This window comes from Sander vitreus, chromosome 9 (genome assembly GCF_031162955.1).
Source record: "Sander vitreus isolate 19-12246 chromosome 9, sanVit1, whole genome shotgun sequence".
Lineage (NCBI taxonomy): Eukaryota > Metazoa > Chordata > Actinopteri > Perciformes > Percidae > Sander > Sander vitreus.
In genome coordinates, this window is record NC_135863.1 from 31,984,840 (window position 1) to 32,002,027 (window position 17,188).

The window sequence follows — 17,188 nt, forward strand, 5'->3', positions numbered from 1 at the left end:
AGATGAGCCAGATGAAGCTGGTTTTGTTGTAGACCCTCTCATCCCTCCTCTGTCCTAGATCAGGGAAAAAAGCCGGCGTTAGCAGACCCCAAGGGAGGTGGTACAAGGCCCAGGCGCCTGCCCGGACACACAGGCCTCTGATTGGAAGGAGGGAAAAGGTGTGTCTGCTTCCCGTAACACATCGTCTCGCCAGTGCCTCAGGGTGGCTGACATTTTGCAGATATGGAATCTCAGACATGCCCAGAGGCTGTATATGAGTGTGTGTGAATGAGCAGTTGATTGATGTTAATTAGATTGGCAGGCCTCCATCATGTTTGGCAAAGGTATATTTGAGTTCAAGTATTTGTCAAGAAGAGTGATGGCCCTTGCTTGTATGATTTTTTATTGATTGATTTCATTGAAAAGACATATATATTATATATATTACATACATATATTCCCAATGCTTCCTTGTCTGTAATGTACGTTTTTGCCTTTATTGGAATACTAATTTCTTTTGGCAAGAAGTGTAATACATTTTCAGCCACAAGGCAATTGTGAAATAATACAACTCATATTTAAGACCACTTTCTCCGTACAAAATGGATCTGGATCTTTGGGTCCACAAGTTAGCCATGCATTATATACTCTGTTAAATGACTTATTGTTATATCTGGTAGGAAGGAATGGTGGCCAAAACTACCCAGATTGGAAATATGTCATCATTTTCTTTGAAGCACTCTAGACTGTGTGGTATTAAAAGTCACAATAAATTAAATGCACGGTAGTATACTATGGCAGTAAATGTCACATGTCACACAAAATGTTTTTATGATTTCAAAAGTCTGTTTTTCTACTCTGGATAATGCTGGTTGTAACATATTCATTAATCAACATAATGCAGTTTGCCAAAGCGTTAGCATGGAGCACGAGTACAGGCTACAAAGGGATGATTTTGGTGTCTCTGTGCATCCAACTGTGGTTTGACTTTTCTGCCTGTGAGGCTCTGCTCAGTAATGCATTACATTTGCTCTGATTGGTTAAAGTAAAGTTGTGATTCATCTCCTCCACCAGGTGGTTCTGTGAAGGCCGTGAGCTGCACAACTCTCCTGACATACAGATCTGGAGGGATGGTGATCTGCACACACTGGTGATTACTGAAGCCTTTGAGGACGACACAGGACGTTACACCTGCGTGGCTTCCAACAGTATCGGAGCAGACAACACCTCTGCTGAGGTTTACATTGAAGGTCAGGTGTTTCCATATCAAGAAATTAGGATTGGCAGCCTCTGCTGATCTCTACATTTAAGTATATGTGGGCTTTTAATGGTGGCTAATCTGCTATAATATTTAACAGCACAAAGGAAATAGTGCTTTATGGCATAGAACAGGCCTGCTACTCATCTAGCACCACTAAGATGGCGTGCATCACATGGGAATCCCTGCCTTTGTTTGTGTCCCATTGCAGGAGCTTCGTCATCAGACTCAGAAGGAGAAGGAGCTGTGTCAAAGTCCAGATCCGGAACCATGCCTCAGTACGTGTGTTTCAGCATGACCTCTTGTGACCCAATGACCCAATGAACCCCTGAGCAGGTTAACTGAGCCCTGCAGCAGCTAATCAGGTCTGCTGCCTTTAACTAGGCCCTTTTAAAGGCCCTTAAAGAGCCATAACCCTGACCCAGTACACAGGTCACAATCTAAATAATGAGAGGTGCAGAGGGTTACTATAGTTATAAAAAACCACCCTGTCATGATTGTCCCCTGTACATTTCCAAATGTTAAACTTTTTACACATTTCCTGCTTTCACTCTCTTCTTTTACTTGTCTTCCTTTTTCTCTTTAATCATTTTCTTCTTCTTCATATGAAAAAGAAAGTTTTTTTTTGATTGGGTGAAAGGTTTGGCCCACACACCAAAGTGCACATGTTTTTGTGTGCAATTTTTTCACTAAAGAACTTACTTGACCGACAACAATCTGGCACAGATATGTATTTATCTTTATGTTGATTCGGATCAACATGCATGTTCAACATTTCGAAACTTTTTCATTTCCATTGGGAGGATTGTGCTCTCCATCAACAGTACCCGCTCTGAGTGCTTTCAATTCTCTAAATGTTTTTGATTATTATCCGTTGTATAAATCTGCCTCCATCTAGACTACTTCCTGATTCTCTTTCTGTTTACACACTGAAGCCAAGATCACTGATATCATCTTAATTGCTGTGAAGACAATTTTCTTTGATTCAAGTATCATGTTATAACTAAAAGCATATTGAGTTGAGAAATGCCTCGTTTTTTCTTGGGAGTTTTGTTTTATGAGTATGTGTGGGTACTGATTTATGCTTTGTTCATTTTAGAGTTCAGAAGAAGATGACTTCAATGTCTCTGACGATACGTTCATCGTCACCCAAAACCCCTGAGGTCCATCCTCATCGCTCCACCCTGGTCCAGTCCCTGTCTCAGCCCCCACAGCGGGTAAGCAGCTATCCACACAAGCTCATACACATGGTCAAAAGGTGAAAGAAATCTCTTTATTGCCATGAGCAGACGCCTTTCTGAATGGACTCAACCTGTTCTGAAAGTACCTATTTGCTGTCTTCTAGATGCAGAGCCCAGTGTCATCACTGTATGGTGGTGAGGCGTCAGGTCCTCCTATATTCACCAAGGTAGGTCGGCATACACAATATGCACTATATGGTGAAAAGTATGTGGACATACAAACATTATGCACATATGTGACTGTTCAAATATGTCATTCCGAAACCATATGCTGCTGAAACAGGCTCTACTCATCTGGGAAGTTTTCCCATACGATTTTGTAACCTGGCTTGTAACCTTATCTTCAAAAGCATTTATGAGGTTAAGAACTGATGTTGGGCGATAAGACCTGTCTGGCAGTTAGTGTTTAAATTCATCTTAAAGGTCTTTGATGGGGTTGAGGTCAGGGCTCTGTGCAGGGCCAGTTCAATTCTTTCACGCCAGTCTGAGAAAACCATTCCTTTATTTAAAATGTTTCGTGCACAGAGGAATTGGCATGAAACAGAAGGGACCTTCCCCAGACTGTTGCCACAAAGTTTGTAGCATAACGTGTCTGAAATATTTTGTATGCTGTGGCATTTGGATTTGCCTTAATTGGATCTAAGGGAACTAACCAAAACCATTAAAAACAGCCCCAGATACAATCATACATACATACTTACGTACAGTACAGGACTTCATGCATGCAATACATACACGCATACAGTACATACATAACCTGACACACATGTACTCAGTCTCCTTGCCTTCCCATAATAACAGTATGCATTGCTGTGGCTTTCAGCAGTGGGGGTCAGATAAAACACAAGCTCAAGGCAAGAACACCCTTTTCCAGCTCAGACTCTTCAACACTCCCCCAACTCCCTTTCCCTCAGGCTTTGGGTCTTGTGATGGCAGGGCTGAGATGGGCTGAGGCAGAGCTTCAAACGGCCCTGCCAAACCCACAAGGGTCAGGTCTCTTTCACTCTAATTCAGCCAGTCAGGCCCTAAATCATTTTCCACTTCATTACAAAAAGACATTTGTTTTTCTTCACCTCCACCCCACCTCTTTTAAAAACTGTCGCAGGCTTTATAATCATCTCAATGAGAGGACGTTCGCCTCCAGTGAAGTCAGCACCGTGATGTGACCCAAACAACACACCCACACGCATACACTGTCAGACCCATGATGTACATTCCACCCCTGGTCTTCCCAAAATATACCCATACCAAAGACACACAGTCAAAAGGCTAAAGAGGCTCAAGCTCACAGACACATTTATTTACACTGACACTGAGTGCCTCTTGTTGATGGATTAACCAGTCTAAGTCGCTCTGGCCCTGTGACCAGCAGAAGAGACAACACAGTGTTGACAGTGGCTTCTCCATCAGCCCCTATGTTGATATTTTTAGTTCTGGAACACTATAAGCTGACATATGTTTGATTGGACACAGGTTAAATTGGCATTTGTAAAGAGTAGGTCCTGCAATTATGAGGTTGAGAGCATCTTAGGGAGTGGCTAATTATTACCTATTCTATTGGCCAAAAGCACAATGTTCACACATGTATAAGTGAATCTAAATATAGTAGATAAGAGTGTAAGTGATAATAATCAGCATACAGCAGAGTCTAATTAGTTATTTTACAGACTGTTTTGTCATGCTAAAAGCTTACCCCTAGCTTAAACTTAATTATTTAAAGTTCATAGTTATTTACTTTATAGAACTTGCCCTTTCAGTTCATAATTTTCCAAATTTAAGAAATTATTTGATTTTGAAATACGATATTTTGACAAAGTAAACAAGGTTTTTTTTTAATTGTGAGTGGAGCTTGGTGACAGGTATTTGGACCAAAATAAATGCTCATTTAGGGCTTAAGTTAAAACAAATGGATTTTTTTTTTTTAAATATATGATGATCAAAAGTAATGGACCAGATGGATCCAATAAAATGTCAGTGGATATCAGGTTCTTGGAGGAAAGTATATTAGCATACTAACAAATTAGTGTATCTGTGATGTTTTAAAAAATCAGGCTAGCCAAAGAAAATCAACAAAAAGTGATTTTTCAGAAGAAAGACCGTTAGAAACTGCCTAACCAGTGAGAGACTAAATGGTCTTTTTGTTTTCAAATGCATCCTTGAGTAGATGGCTTATTGGGGAGTTGGTTGGAAGATGGTTTCCAGGTACACAAATTTATCCTTGGGAGTACCTGTCTCATAATAGAGATATATATATATAATAAGTTAACTAATTGACTGATGCTGGGGCTTAACAGGATCTGGTGATTTGTACCTAAAGAGGTAGCTCTAGTTGTCTTTGGCGGAATTTAACCGGTGGGACAGCAAGCTAGTACTCTGTAGGAAACAGAGTGACTGTTTATAGACAATAGTGTCCACTGGCCTCCAGGTTCCTGAAATGGTGTTTCTTGACAGTGGGCCATCTTCAACAATCTCTGTCTCCGCCTATTCCCTGCTGTACCTCTGAGGCAGATTTATCCTTTTCATTACAGGTTTCAATCTCTTCTCATCTCCTTCATTCTTCACTCACTCGCTCCTTTTTCTCATTACCTCTCTCTTACCCTATCCCTCGTCTGTGCAGCTGCTGCAGGATGCCCAGGCATCCGAGGGCCAGGTGGTGGTTCTGGAGTGCAGGGTCCGTGGAAGCCCTCCTCTGCAGGTCAGATGGTCCCGCCAGGGAGAGGAGATCCTGGATTCGCCCGATTTTCGTATACTCCAGAAAAGTGAGACATTTTTTTTTGTGGTCATGAAGCGCATTGTACAGCAGCTGAGTGATTTGTAATTATACTTTTTAATATATGCTAACCAAAATATTTCTCTTTGTCTTCTCTTCCTTCCTGCCTATAATATCCTGTGAATCAGAGCCTCGATCTGCAGCTGAGCCAGGTATAACACCTCATTTGCTTTCATTTTTCCAACCACAGTCATTAGATGTGTCTGCAGACTCAAATTGAGTTTGATGCTTTCAATATTAGCTGCATCCTTTCACTTGGTTATGACTACAGCAAATCACAAGTTAATAAGTCTGTGTCTCACAGGACACTCTTATCACACCCACTACAGTCAGAGGGAGTCCCTGGGAAAGTCTGAGAAACCCCATCACCTGCAAACTCCAACACATAAACACAGACAAAATAGATAAACAATGACACACATGCTAATTTACGTTAGACATTTCTCACCTGTGTGACTCAGGGAGTCGTTTCAGGTGTTAATTTCAGGCTGTGAGTCACTTAGACGTCCCTGAACATCTGTCTGTCTGTTCTTCATGAGTAGTTAGGTCCATGCTTTGTATGTCCGACTATGAATAGCGACTCACCAGTCTATATGACATCATCTGTCATCAGTCTACAGTGTACATAACTTGTCTTTCTCTATTATATCTCATTACAAACAAATCAAGTGTCAACATGATGTCACTCCACACCTGCTCAGATCACTGTTCATCAGTGTCAAAGCTTTTATCTCTTCCCATATAAATCTAACTTTTAGGATCATAAACAGTTTGGTCATTAAAGGTTTATTAATGGTGGTTGTTATTTTAGAGGAGATCTGCACCCTGGTGATAGCTGAGGCCTTTCCAGAGGACGGCGGTCTGTTCTGCTGCACTGCGTCCAACCCGTATGGCTCTGTTAACAACACAGCCCAACTCACCGTCACTGCAGGTGCGTGCAACGCAGACAGAAAGAGATGCTCAGCATGTTGTTACCAGGTAGCATCTAAGCATCAACAAGCAGCGGGCACCACACCTGAACTTTAAAGCCAATGTGGGAGTGCCTTAAAGCGTAACTCTCGCCAAAATGCAACTGAGGGTCTTTTTGTGAATATACCCAAGTCAAACTTTCGTTTACAAGCATATTTAGGACGGAAACACCACTTTTAAGATTTACCGTATTCTCATTTTTCGGTCAAATGGCCTTTTGAATGGAAGTGCTAGGGGCACTACTATGACTACTAAAATCACTATTTCTAAAACACTAAGAAGGCTCAACACAACATGAAACTTTGCTCCAAGTATCACCAGGGGCTCTACATATGAACTCCAGCATTGAGAACATTGTTTGTGTACACAGAGTTTACTAAAAAAAAGTTTTTTTAGCAACTCACGTTAGCAGTTGTTGTTTACGCTATCCGCCATTTTCTCAGTCAAAAATAGTCGATCTCCGAATGTGAATGAACGGACTCCATAGGAGGAAATGCCATTCTTATATGAGGCTCCTTTTTCAACGACAAAACAATAAATAATCTGTGCATTTATATGCAACTAAGCTTTAGGAGCTTTCCATCTTTACTCTCCTCCCTCGATTTTTGACTTGCGAGATGGACGACTGGAAAACCAACAGCTACAGTGAGTTGTTGAAAACCTTTATTTTTAGTAAACTCTGGGTACACAAACAATGTTCTCAATGCTTTCGTTTAGGTGTAGAGACCCTGGTGATACTTGGAGCAAAGTTTCACGTGGTGTCGAACCTTCTTATTGTTTTAAAAATAGTGATTTTGATGCGATCATAGTAGTGCCCCTAGCTCTCCCATTCAAAAGGCCATTTGACCGAAAAACGAAAATACGGTAAATCCTAAAAGTGGCGTTTCCGTCCTAATTATGCTTTTAAACGAAAGTTTGACTCGGTATATTTACAAAAAGTCCCTAGGTCGCATTTTGGCGAGAGTTATGCTTTAAGATGCACTTTGTGTTAATCCTAGAGAAAACTTAATTGAAGTCACTAGAAAAAACACCCACATTTTGCCTGTTTTTACAAAGTCAATACACAATATCAATACACAGTAAAATATGCCAAAAGTTTGTTGCGCATTCCTATGTCATTATTAGTCATAAACTTCTGCTGCTGCATGGTTTCAATAGGAATTTGTGTGTGAGTGTCTGAGTGTAGGTCTACAGGGTCATCAGGTGGGCACCCGCTCAATAATATGTGTTCCGTTGAGTTGGGCCCACGACACAGAAAAGGCTCAACAGTTAAAGCAACACTAGAGCTAACTAACGCTCAATGGTGTTTTTTGCCTCCAACGCCGCCTTCCAGGCAGCTAACCCTAACCTTAACCTTAAACATAACCATTGCCGCGCTGCCTGGGAGGAGACGTTGAGGGCAAAAAACACTAAAGACCCTAGAGAACATTTCCCGCTTCGGTCCCCCTACAGGTTGGAAGCGGAATTGTCCATTACATTACATTACATTGTCCGCTTCCAACCTGTAGGGGGACCGAAACGGAAAAAGTTCTCTAGTGTTGCTTTAATTCCAGTGTCACAGAACCACCCTCCTTTTTACCTACCTCCACACAGTCAAAACTGCCCTAACTAGCAAGTTATAGTCACCTTTGTCTAAAACACCAGCTAACATCATCAGGTAAGAGCATGCAAACCAAACCAACCAGTTACCAACATGTCACGCTAACTAGCATGTTGCTAGCATCAGCAACATGCTGCTCTACCCACCAAGCAACATCCAGACAATTAGCCTCAGCTACCTCACCTTGGCAAGCAACAAATCATACACTCCTGTCTACTATATTCTGTAAAGCTAACTAGCATGCTAAATACACCTTTAGCTAACTAGCATGCTACCTGAGCCACAAAATAAACCAAACAGCAAACATTTTAAACCAGTCAATATTTACAATAAGTTAGGGTCTAATTTACTGCTTCTAATGTTCAAATGTGTTTGTGTGGAACTATTGAAAACCGTTGTTCCATTCAAACGATATTAAGACTTTTGGGAGCACTTTCAGATGAAGCTGTCAAGCATAAACCAACTCTATGCTTCAAAAAGGTCCTTCTGAAACTGAAAGGCAAATTTTCTCATTTGAATGGTATTTTTTCCACAACAAATGTAACTGGCAAATGAATCAGGGCTTGATTACACTAACCTCTGACAATCCAGTAGGCTAATTCCCTGGAGGACGTGTGGTTTATGACCAGTTCTAAAAGTTGACATCTCAACGAGATGACCATCTTTTGTAAGGTTTATTATTGTGTAGTCTGTATGGGAGAGGGGTGAGAGGTGTCAGTTGATAAGCAGCTCTTTGTGAGTCCAGCAGGACATTAATATTTCTTTGTGTATATTTTAACAGACAGAACTGTGTATGTACTGTAAAGGACTCACAGCACAGTTAAGGGAAAGGCTGAATAAATAGGAATTGCATCAGCCTGACTGGACCCAGCTGCTACTTTAGGCCAGATCAGCTGTGACACAGTCTTGTGTGTGTAATCTGCACAAAAAACTAAACATTAAAGTCCAACATTTTCCACTTTTCTTTTGTTTGTTTCCTTCAGCAGCCGAGGACTCATCCAGTAATGGCATGTCTGGTGATAACTCAAGGTTTGAGGATGTGGCAGCCTTCCCCCCTCCTCCCCCACCCACAGAGATCAGCCTCCTAGAGCTGCCACCCAAGATGCTGTCTCAGCCCGGTGCTTTCCTTATCAAGGAGCTCGAGATCTGGCCCGGTGTGTCATCGCTGCCTCCAGTACAGATGGGCTTAGAGGAGGACAGGAATAAGGGAAAATGTATACAGAATGGCCAACCCCCAAATCCATCATCACCACCAAGCCAGCCTCCACCTCCACCTCCACCTCCACCTCTGCCACAGTCTGACCCTACGACACATGTCCCAGTCACAGCCCAAAGTCCTGCCCAGGTGGCACCAGACTCCCCTCCATCCCCAGGCAAGCTGTCTCCATCCCCTGGGAAGGACGGTCCTCCAATGCCTACCAAGCCTAAACCAAAGCTGTGAGTACCTGCTGTGTGCCAATGTGTCTGTGCCCAGGGGGCAGGCTCGTCACCAGGGAGGGTTTGTGGGAGGGAGACAGGCTGGGAAGCCTGTCTGAGGTCTGGTGGAACGAATAGTGTCTCAGTTTTGTGAAAGTGTTAACGGTGGGAATCCCAAGCCTTTTTAGAACAAAAGCATTCCCTTGCCTTTATGTTGGTTTCAATTTGGCATCATGTTAGCCAGGGCGGGTCTGCTAGCTGCTTTCTGTCTGTGGCTGTAAACAGATCTGTGTAGCTTTTGCTGGATGGCTCCTATTGTTTCTGTCTGACCTCGGCTGCATGCCCAGCCCAGGCCAGAGCCATTGTGTTTTTTTCCCTGAGCACCTTTCTGTAAGCACTATAGAGATCAGGTAGGATGTCACTGTTATTAGAATAGAGAGTTGGGCATTGAATGGCTTTTTTTTCAAAGATCCTGTGTTTTGAGATGTCTGCCGTGGACAAGCCTCTTGGCCTGCATGGATTTTTATCTCACTTGCTGATGCATTTTGCATTTGCAGTTTTGCCTTAATCAGAAAGAATACGACAGATAGACAAGAAATAAGGAGAAAGAAACAGAGAAGGAATAGAAGGTCCAAGTTCAGACTTGAAGCAGAGAGGTTGGGATTACATGGTTGCCATCTTTAAGACCACCAGGATGACTCGCTAATGCATTTCTGATGATAACTGACAGCAGACCATACACAAATAATTGTAGTGTGTATACTTCACTCCATTGGTTGGTTTGGAGCTATGTGTTTTCTTCCCTTCTCTTTGTGTATCCTTTTAGCCATGCTAGCAGCATGGCTATAGAGATGGCAATCCGTCTGTCTACTGGGTTGGTCGCACTTTTCACCACTTTGGTCCAAACTGAAATATCTTTTATAAAGGCATTCATGATTCCCAGAAAATGAATCCTACTGATTTTGGTGATCCCCTGACTTTTTCTGTTGTGCCACCATGAAGTTGACTTTTGTGGTTCAGAGTAAAATATTTTAAAAAGTATTTGATGGATTGTCATGGAAGTTGCTACAGATATTTATGTCCTATTCAGGATGAATTGTAATAACTGGTGATCCCCTGACTTTTTCTCTAGTGCGACCAGCATGTCAAATTTTCACTTATTCAGTGAAATATCTCAACATCTACATGATGGATTGGCACTTTAACATTCATTGTTCCCAGACAATGAATCCTAATGAATTTTCATTTGGCGCCACAAGACTGACATTTTTAGATGGATGCTGTAAAATAGATGCAGACGTTTATGGTCCCCAGAGGATGTATTGTAAAAACTTTGATCCCCTGACCTTTCATCTAGCACCATAATCAATATTTCTGCTTATTCACTACTTTGATTTGGTTCCACTCAGCCTCAGCTTTACTTAGTTTGGAGCTAATTAGCAAATATTAGCATGCTAACCCACTAAACTAAAATGGTAAACATTACTCCTGCTAAACAACAACATGCCAGCATTGCTGACGTTAAACTTTAGCTCAAAGCAGCACTGTGCCTAAGTACAGCCTCATGGTGGTAGACTCTTTGTTTTTCACTCTTAATATTTTCCCTTGTAGTTTGGCAAAACTTAGTAAATTAGGTGGGGGGACTTTTTTGGGAGGTTTCTAATATTGCTGTCAGACTATTAAACAATGCAAGCAGTATATTCCATCAATAGCAGATGCTTAACAGTGTTGCTGTGCGAGTTACGACAGGCTGCATTTAGACTAGAGTTTGGTTACAGTGCAGTGAAGCTTGGTTCTTGCATTGCACATGCTTTTTCCACTGCATGTGTACTGGACTTGGTTACCACTGATGGATGCTACAGAATTGCATATCTGTTGACACAAATGTTATGACTTGTTTATTCTGTGCTTCCAGAGCTGAGAGTATAGAGGAGGAGACAGGAAATTACAGGTAAATATTTGGCTGTGAGGCTGATGCTCTGGGTGTGAGTTGAGTGGCGCCACATGTAGCCTCACACAACAGTAGAAATTATGTTAAGGCACATACCTTTTCTGATTAATTTCTTTACAATATTAGGATGATAAAACAGAGGCAGCAGTTGGACAAGAGCAGAGTGGAATCAGCTGATCATTTACAATTAACATATTGTGAATTAATAATGCATGTTTGTTGGTGCAGAATTAGCAATTTTGCAAATATTTCACATGGCAGAAGAGCTCAATATACCAATTTTTGATAAATCTGTTTTCTTTTGTGGCGTGCAAAAACATAGTTACTGAGATTGATTTTAGGGATGTGACAAAGATGGAACAATAATCTGTCTTTTATCACTAGATCAGACTTCAATTCTAGATAAATGAGGCAGAAAGCTGCTTTTCTCTGTTCATCCACACTAACAACATCAATACACTGCTAAAAACAACCAGCTCCCAACTGTGAAGCAATTAAAAAGCATAGGCCATCCCTCTCCTGCCCTTTCACCTTTAAATTCTATAATTACACAGTAAAAACAGCAGCCCTGCCATTACCAGAGGTCATGTTTCTGCCAGACTGCACTCTGTTTCTTTAGGTAACATGTAGGAACAGAGTCTGACCACTCTCAACCTAAAACCTCCAAGCTTATCACTGAGTTCATCATATCCTGTTTGTTGTGTGGCACATCCCGTACAGACTGCTCAATTGTTTCTTCTCTGTGCGCCACATGCTGCTATGAAACATCAACATAGCACAGCAAAGCCTGCAGCCTTTCAAATGATCCTAGTTTGTTACTTTAATTGCTTTTTTTGCACTTTTTATAGGAGTTCTCTTTAATAAGCACCATGACTTTCTAACAAACCAATTTGTTGAAAAGCTATAAATTCAACAGACAGAGTGGAAACTATGACCCTTATGTCGTGTATTTTTAAGATAAGGCGATTTCATTAAAGAGATGAATTGTTTTATTGCATTTACATAAAGGCAGTGAGGATTAGTATGGGTGGTGGTTTTATTATCTGAGTGAACAGCTCACCTAGCTTAAGGCATGAGTGTCTAGACTTTAATACTTATTGAGAATTATTTCTAAAGTCTAAAGTTTTCTGGCTTTCTGTACATATAAGCTTTTTCTCTCAAGGAAATGTTACTCATATGCGGATATCCGGAAAAAAATATTCTTGGTTTTCACAGCACCCATTATTATTTATAAAGGGACAGCTGAATTAAACAACATCACAATCGTAACACCAGTGTTTATAGCTATTGGTGAGATGTGTTCATGTTCACAAATCTAGAATAAATCGTTCTAAATCACAGGAATAACAAACTGGAAGCCTGTAGAAGGGATGATTTTTTGCTTCAATAACAGTGAGCTGATGAGATGGAGGAAGTCGTTGTGTGACTTGGCAGACAGGAGGGACTGCAGGAGACCTGAGCTGTGAAAACAGACCCGCTGTTTTTCTGTGCTAAGGAAGACAGAGCAGGGTCGGTAGGTATTTGGGTTTGATGCCCGGCGTTGATGTCAGACGTCAGGATAAGAATCAAAGGAAATTCTCAGGGGAGAGGCTCAGATTGGCCAGTTGGATCTGAACCAACCCCCAGGTTTGGAGAGAAAGCTGAGTTTTACCACATGGTAGAGAATAGATAGACTGCAAATTGGCAGCACAGTCTCATTTTATGTTCCTCTGGAATGCCGTTTTTTTCACAGCATTTTGTTAGGAATTCTACACATAGAAACAAATAATATTTGGGTACTTGCTATAGTTGGCAACATTGATAGGTGTGTTATTTTCAGACTACTGTAAGCAGGATAAAATATAAAAACCAGTGACACAACGTACTGTCAGTGTTTTTATTGCCCTCTCATAAACTACCCGAACAATAAGTATAGAAAGCAAAACTATTGTGCTAAAGTAACATATTTCTTAAAGCAGACGTGTTATGAATGGCAACTAAAAGTTATCCTGGGATTGAAGCCTATTGTGTGAGATGGGAGATGAACTTGGGTTCCTGCAGAAGGGTCTAAATAAAGATCTGACAGGATTTAGGACTACAGCTTTGAAACACACTCTGAGAGGATACTACGAGACAAACCAAGACTAACCAGACTAAGGTCATTGCCATGTCAACATGCCAAAGTTGTGGTCACTCCTGATTAAACAACACAACTCACCTTTGTCCAGGGCATCAACTGTACACACGTAACTGTCTGTAAAGCCACATCTTGATAGACTGATAAATCTGTGTGTGTGCACTCATGCACTTGCATGCACATGGGTGTGAGTGTGTGTTGATGGATGAGGTGTCAGTGCTGCTGGTGTCCAGTGTCAGCTTTCCTATATTGATAAAGGTACATGTTTGCCTAGTGTGACATTTCACAAGGACGTTTTGCATTTCTTACATTAATTTCGGTGTAATGACATGCTCTTGCTAGTACAAGAGGTGGCATGTGGTTGTGTGTTTTCACATTTTTTTAAATCCAGATTTTTTTTTATGGTAGGAAAAGTCTACATATGATGCAGTGAAACATTAAGGCACTATAGTGAGCAACTGTTTCAACAAATCACTTCACTGTGACTAAAAACAAGACTACAAGACAAAGGAGGAGACCGTCAAAAGAGTCAAGCTAGTGCAACACATCGAAGGTGTGACCACAATGATATCGACCGTGATAATAGGGGCAAAGCATTATATTATAGGGTGGGATAATGGCTGGGTGGGCGTCACACACCAAGCATAAGTAGCAGAGGCAACAATTATCCTCGAACCATTCCACAGCTTAATCTCTCTTTCATAAGACCAGGAATCAACTTTGACAGTCAAAATTATTCTCTTGCACGGATTTCATTCCACAGAGTGCTTTTTATTTGTCAGTTGAACTCTTACCAGCAACGTGTCTGTGAATTCTTTTATGCAGCTCTACAGTATGTTCATTTTAACTCAGTATGCTAAAATTATCGATGATGTAAAACAGGCACACGTTGGCAGTCAACAGGACCTCATTTTAGCCTTTTCTCACTACACTGAGGGTCTAGAATAATTCAGGTTTAAGTTTTGTGCTTTAATAATTACTGATTGAGTAGGTTGGTAACATAAAGCCAGACGGTGAAAATAGAGAGACAGAAGTTGTGTGTGTGTGTGTGTGTGTGTGTGTGTGTGTGTGTGTGTGTGTGTGTGTGTGTGTGTGTGTGTGTGTGTGTGTGTGTGTGTGTGTGTGTGTGTGTGTGTGTGTGTGTGTAAGCAGTGCCTGCACTTGATTATAAATACCTTTGAATTTACATTTTAAGTGCAGCTGAAGCAGAAGTAGCCCGCGGACGGAAAGTGGAGGTCTATCTAATGCACATCTGCTTGTGCAAAGGGAGGAAGTGGAAAGTTTCAGACTGAGGGAATTACATGGCAGACAGTGTGCAACAATCAGCTGTCAAATGTTATAGATCGGAAGTTACTGTCAAACCTTCTTAGCATGACCCAAAAGTACACAAACTCACTTAAAGACTGGGACATATTGCTATAATCATTATTATGAATCATTTTTCTGATATTGATATACGTATATCATAGTATATAAAATAATTTAACTAACTGTCTTCCACTGTTGTGTATTGAATCAGATGGAAATCATCTTTCAAAGGTCCCACATTATGCTCATTTTCAGGTTCATACTTGTATTTTGGATTTCGACTAAAAAATGTTTACATGCTTTAATGTTCAAAAGACTAATTTTTTTCTCATAATGTCTGTCTGAATATACCTGTATTCATCCTCTGTCTGAAATGATTCATTTTAGCGCCTGTCTCTTTAAGCCCCCTCCCGAAATAGCCCTGTCTGTTCTGATTGGTGCCGTTCAGGTCTGGGTCTTCTGCATCTGCGCTCTTGAAGTCACCGTCACTGCAGTCGGGGAATGACTGTAACTGCACTGAAGCAGCACTTTCTACCTACAGTATATATAGTATAGTTGTGACATCACAACCGTACGGAAGTCCTGACGGCTCGTTTAAAGGCCCACTTTCTGAATATGGGCTTTGTGCATTTCTCCATGGATTGAGCATTTTGATACTTTCCCAGTATTTATATAGCACCTTGACATGCTTTATAATCAAAAAAGACATAAATATCACTTTCTACAATATGGGAACTTTAAGTATAGTTAGCTTGAAATCATTATTTTTGAGAGCAGAATTATGTACGATATGTATAACGATATCATGATATAATCATACCATCATAATACAATTTCGCCGAAAGTCAATATAAGTTGATATAATATTGAATTATTGCCCAGCTCTAACTCACACAAACACATAGTTCCAAACACACAGGAGCTTAGAGCAACAGTGTGTAAGTGACGCCATGTGTGCCACTTACCAACTTTAATGTTCCAGGGTCTGCATACTTACATACTGCAGTGATAAATATGAGCAATGGTCTGATCCACTTTTATGTGGCCTGTATTGCATGCATCTTGACCTTATACCTTTCAATCCTTGTCTGCTGACATAATTGCCATACCACTGAGATTAAATGACTTCTGCAGTAGCTCCAAACCTCTTTAACCCCAGTAAGGCTGTTGTCAGGGGAACAGCATACAAACTGATGGCAACAAACAGCTCTTTGCCAATGGCCATCATCAGTCTCCCACTGTCACACACACACACACACACACACACACACACACACACACACACACACACACACACACACACACACACACACACACACACACACACAACTTGTACTTGTATTTACAGTGTGAAGATGTAACTGGTGATTGGTTGTTTGCCCTCTGTCCCTCTGTATTGTGTTTAGTTCAGACTACTAGTATCTAAGTAGGACTTTTCAGGCTTGTTGCATTCAATTTAAAGCAGGATCTATATGCTCTCTGTGTTGCGTTGCTGAGCAAGGAGCTCTGGCTGCCAGGATTGGTTGCATATCTGTGCTGTGACTCAGAGCTTCCTCTCAGCAGTGTGTTTGTGTTTACGAGGTGTAAGTCATGAACTCTCTAATGAAGTATTAACAATCACTTTCTTGTCGAGGTGTTGCTTGTGGTTTTATGGAGAGAGGGGAAACATGCATGTTAAAGAACCACATATGGTACTGGATACACACTGAGAACTTGTGGTTCGTCATCATCAAATGTCTAATTAAAAATGGAAGTAAAACACTGACTGGGAGTCTGTTCTCTAATGGATGCATGAATGCAGGCCAGAGAGGGTTGTGATTACCAGCAAGTGGAAAAAGGCAGAAACAGAAAGTTAGTTGTCATCAGGAATAAGATTGTGTAGTTACACAATCTTATATAAAAAAGCGAAATGAAGTCAACGGGAGCAGGAAAAGCAGACAATTTCACATCAACCTCCAGAGTGAGAGATGGGCAGTCCTTAAAAGGACATGGGAGACACAGGATTGGCTGAGAAACCAGACCAACTAACCACTGGATTGGTCAGTCGGGCTAGAATGACCTGCATGGAATGGAGAAACTTTCCAAATAAGGAAGAGAGTTGTCGGCGCTGACCTTCATAACACAGAGAGGGGGCTGGAAGAAAGAGGGGTGAGCCGAGGGAAAAGGGAGCGATGAAAAGACGCACAGAGAGATGAGGGGAGCGAGAGACCAGGGTGTATGCTTGGGAGTTGACAGCATGGAAACTAATGGGCCTCAATGATCCCCTCATAGAAAGCAGACTATGTTTCCCAGGAAAGAACACCCTGGTATGTTAAACACTGAGAAACACACATATAAATACACATTACACCCACACACACACACACACACACACACACACTCTCTCAGAGAATCACATTGTTTCTGGATGAAGTCAATCAACCCCTGATTTAAACCCTGGCTGTTGGTGCAAGCTGTGTGTGTGCGCGTGCATGCGTGTGCGTGTGCGGTATAGACTTGATCACCCTTTAGACACACTCCCAGTCAGACCACTACAGCACTTTCCCTCGTGGATGTTAATTAGAGGATGCAATAATGTAT

The 17,188-nt window shown here is 41.4% G+C and overlaps 1 protein-coding gene across 4 annotated transcripts in view; it reads left to right on the forward strand.

Moving 5' to 3' along the window:
* The first annotated feature begins 1,056 nt into the window (after window positions 1-1,056).
* The window catches only part of palld (palladin, cytoskeletal associated protein), a 33,982-nt gene continuing 17,850 nt past the window's right edge, over window positions 1,057-17,188 (forward strand). Inside the window, exons 1-9 of one of the 4 annotated variants that reach the window (XM_078259762.1) lie at window positions 1,057-1,229; window positions 1,464-1,515; window positions 2,337-2,454; window positions 2,583-2,645; window positions 5,096-5,237; window positions 5,377-5,400; window positions 6,060-6,179; window positions 8,801-9,254; window positions 11,149-11,184. In XM_078259762.1, coding sequence (XP_078115888.1) covers window positions 1,508-1,515; window positions 2,337-2,454; window positions 2,583-2,645; window positions 5,096-5,237; window positions 5,377-5,400; window positions 6,060-6,179; window positions 8,801-9,254; window positions 11,149-11,184 — 965 coding nt within the window. In that variant the 5' untranslated portion in view covers window positions 1,057-1,229; window positions 1,464-1,507. Of the gene's footprint in view, window positions 1,230-1,448; window positions 1,516-2,336; window positions 2,455-2,582; window positions 2,646-5,095; window positions 5,238-5,376; window positions 5,401-6,059; window positions 6,180-8,800; window positions 9,255-11,148; window positions 11,185-17,188 lie in introns of all 4 variants that reach the window. The other 3 variants (XM_078259759.1, XM_078259760.1, XM_078259761.1) reach the window with 3 other exon arrangements.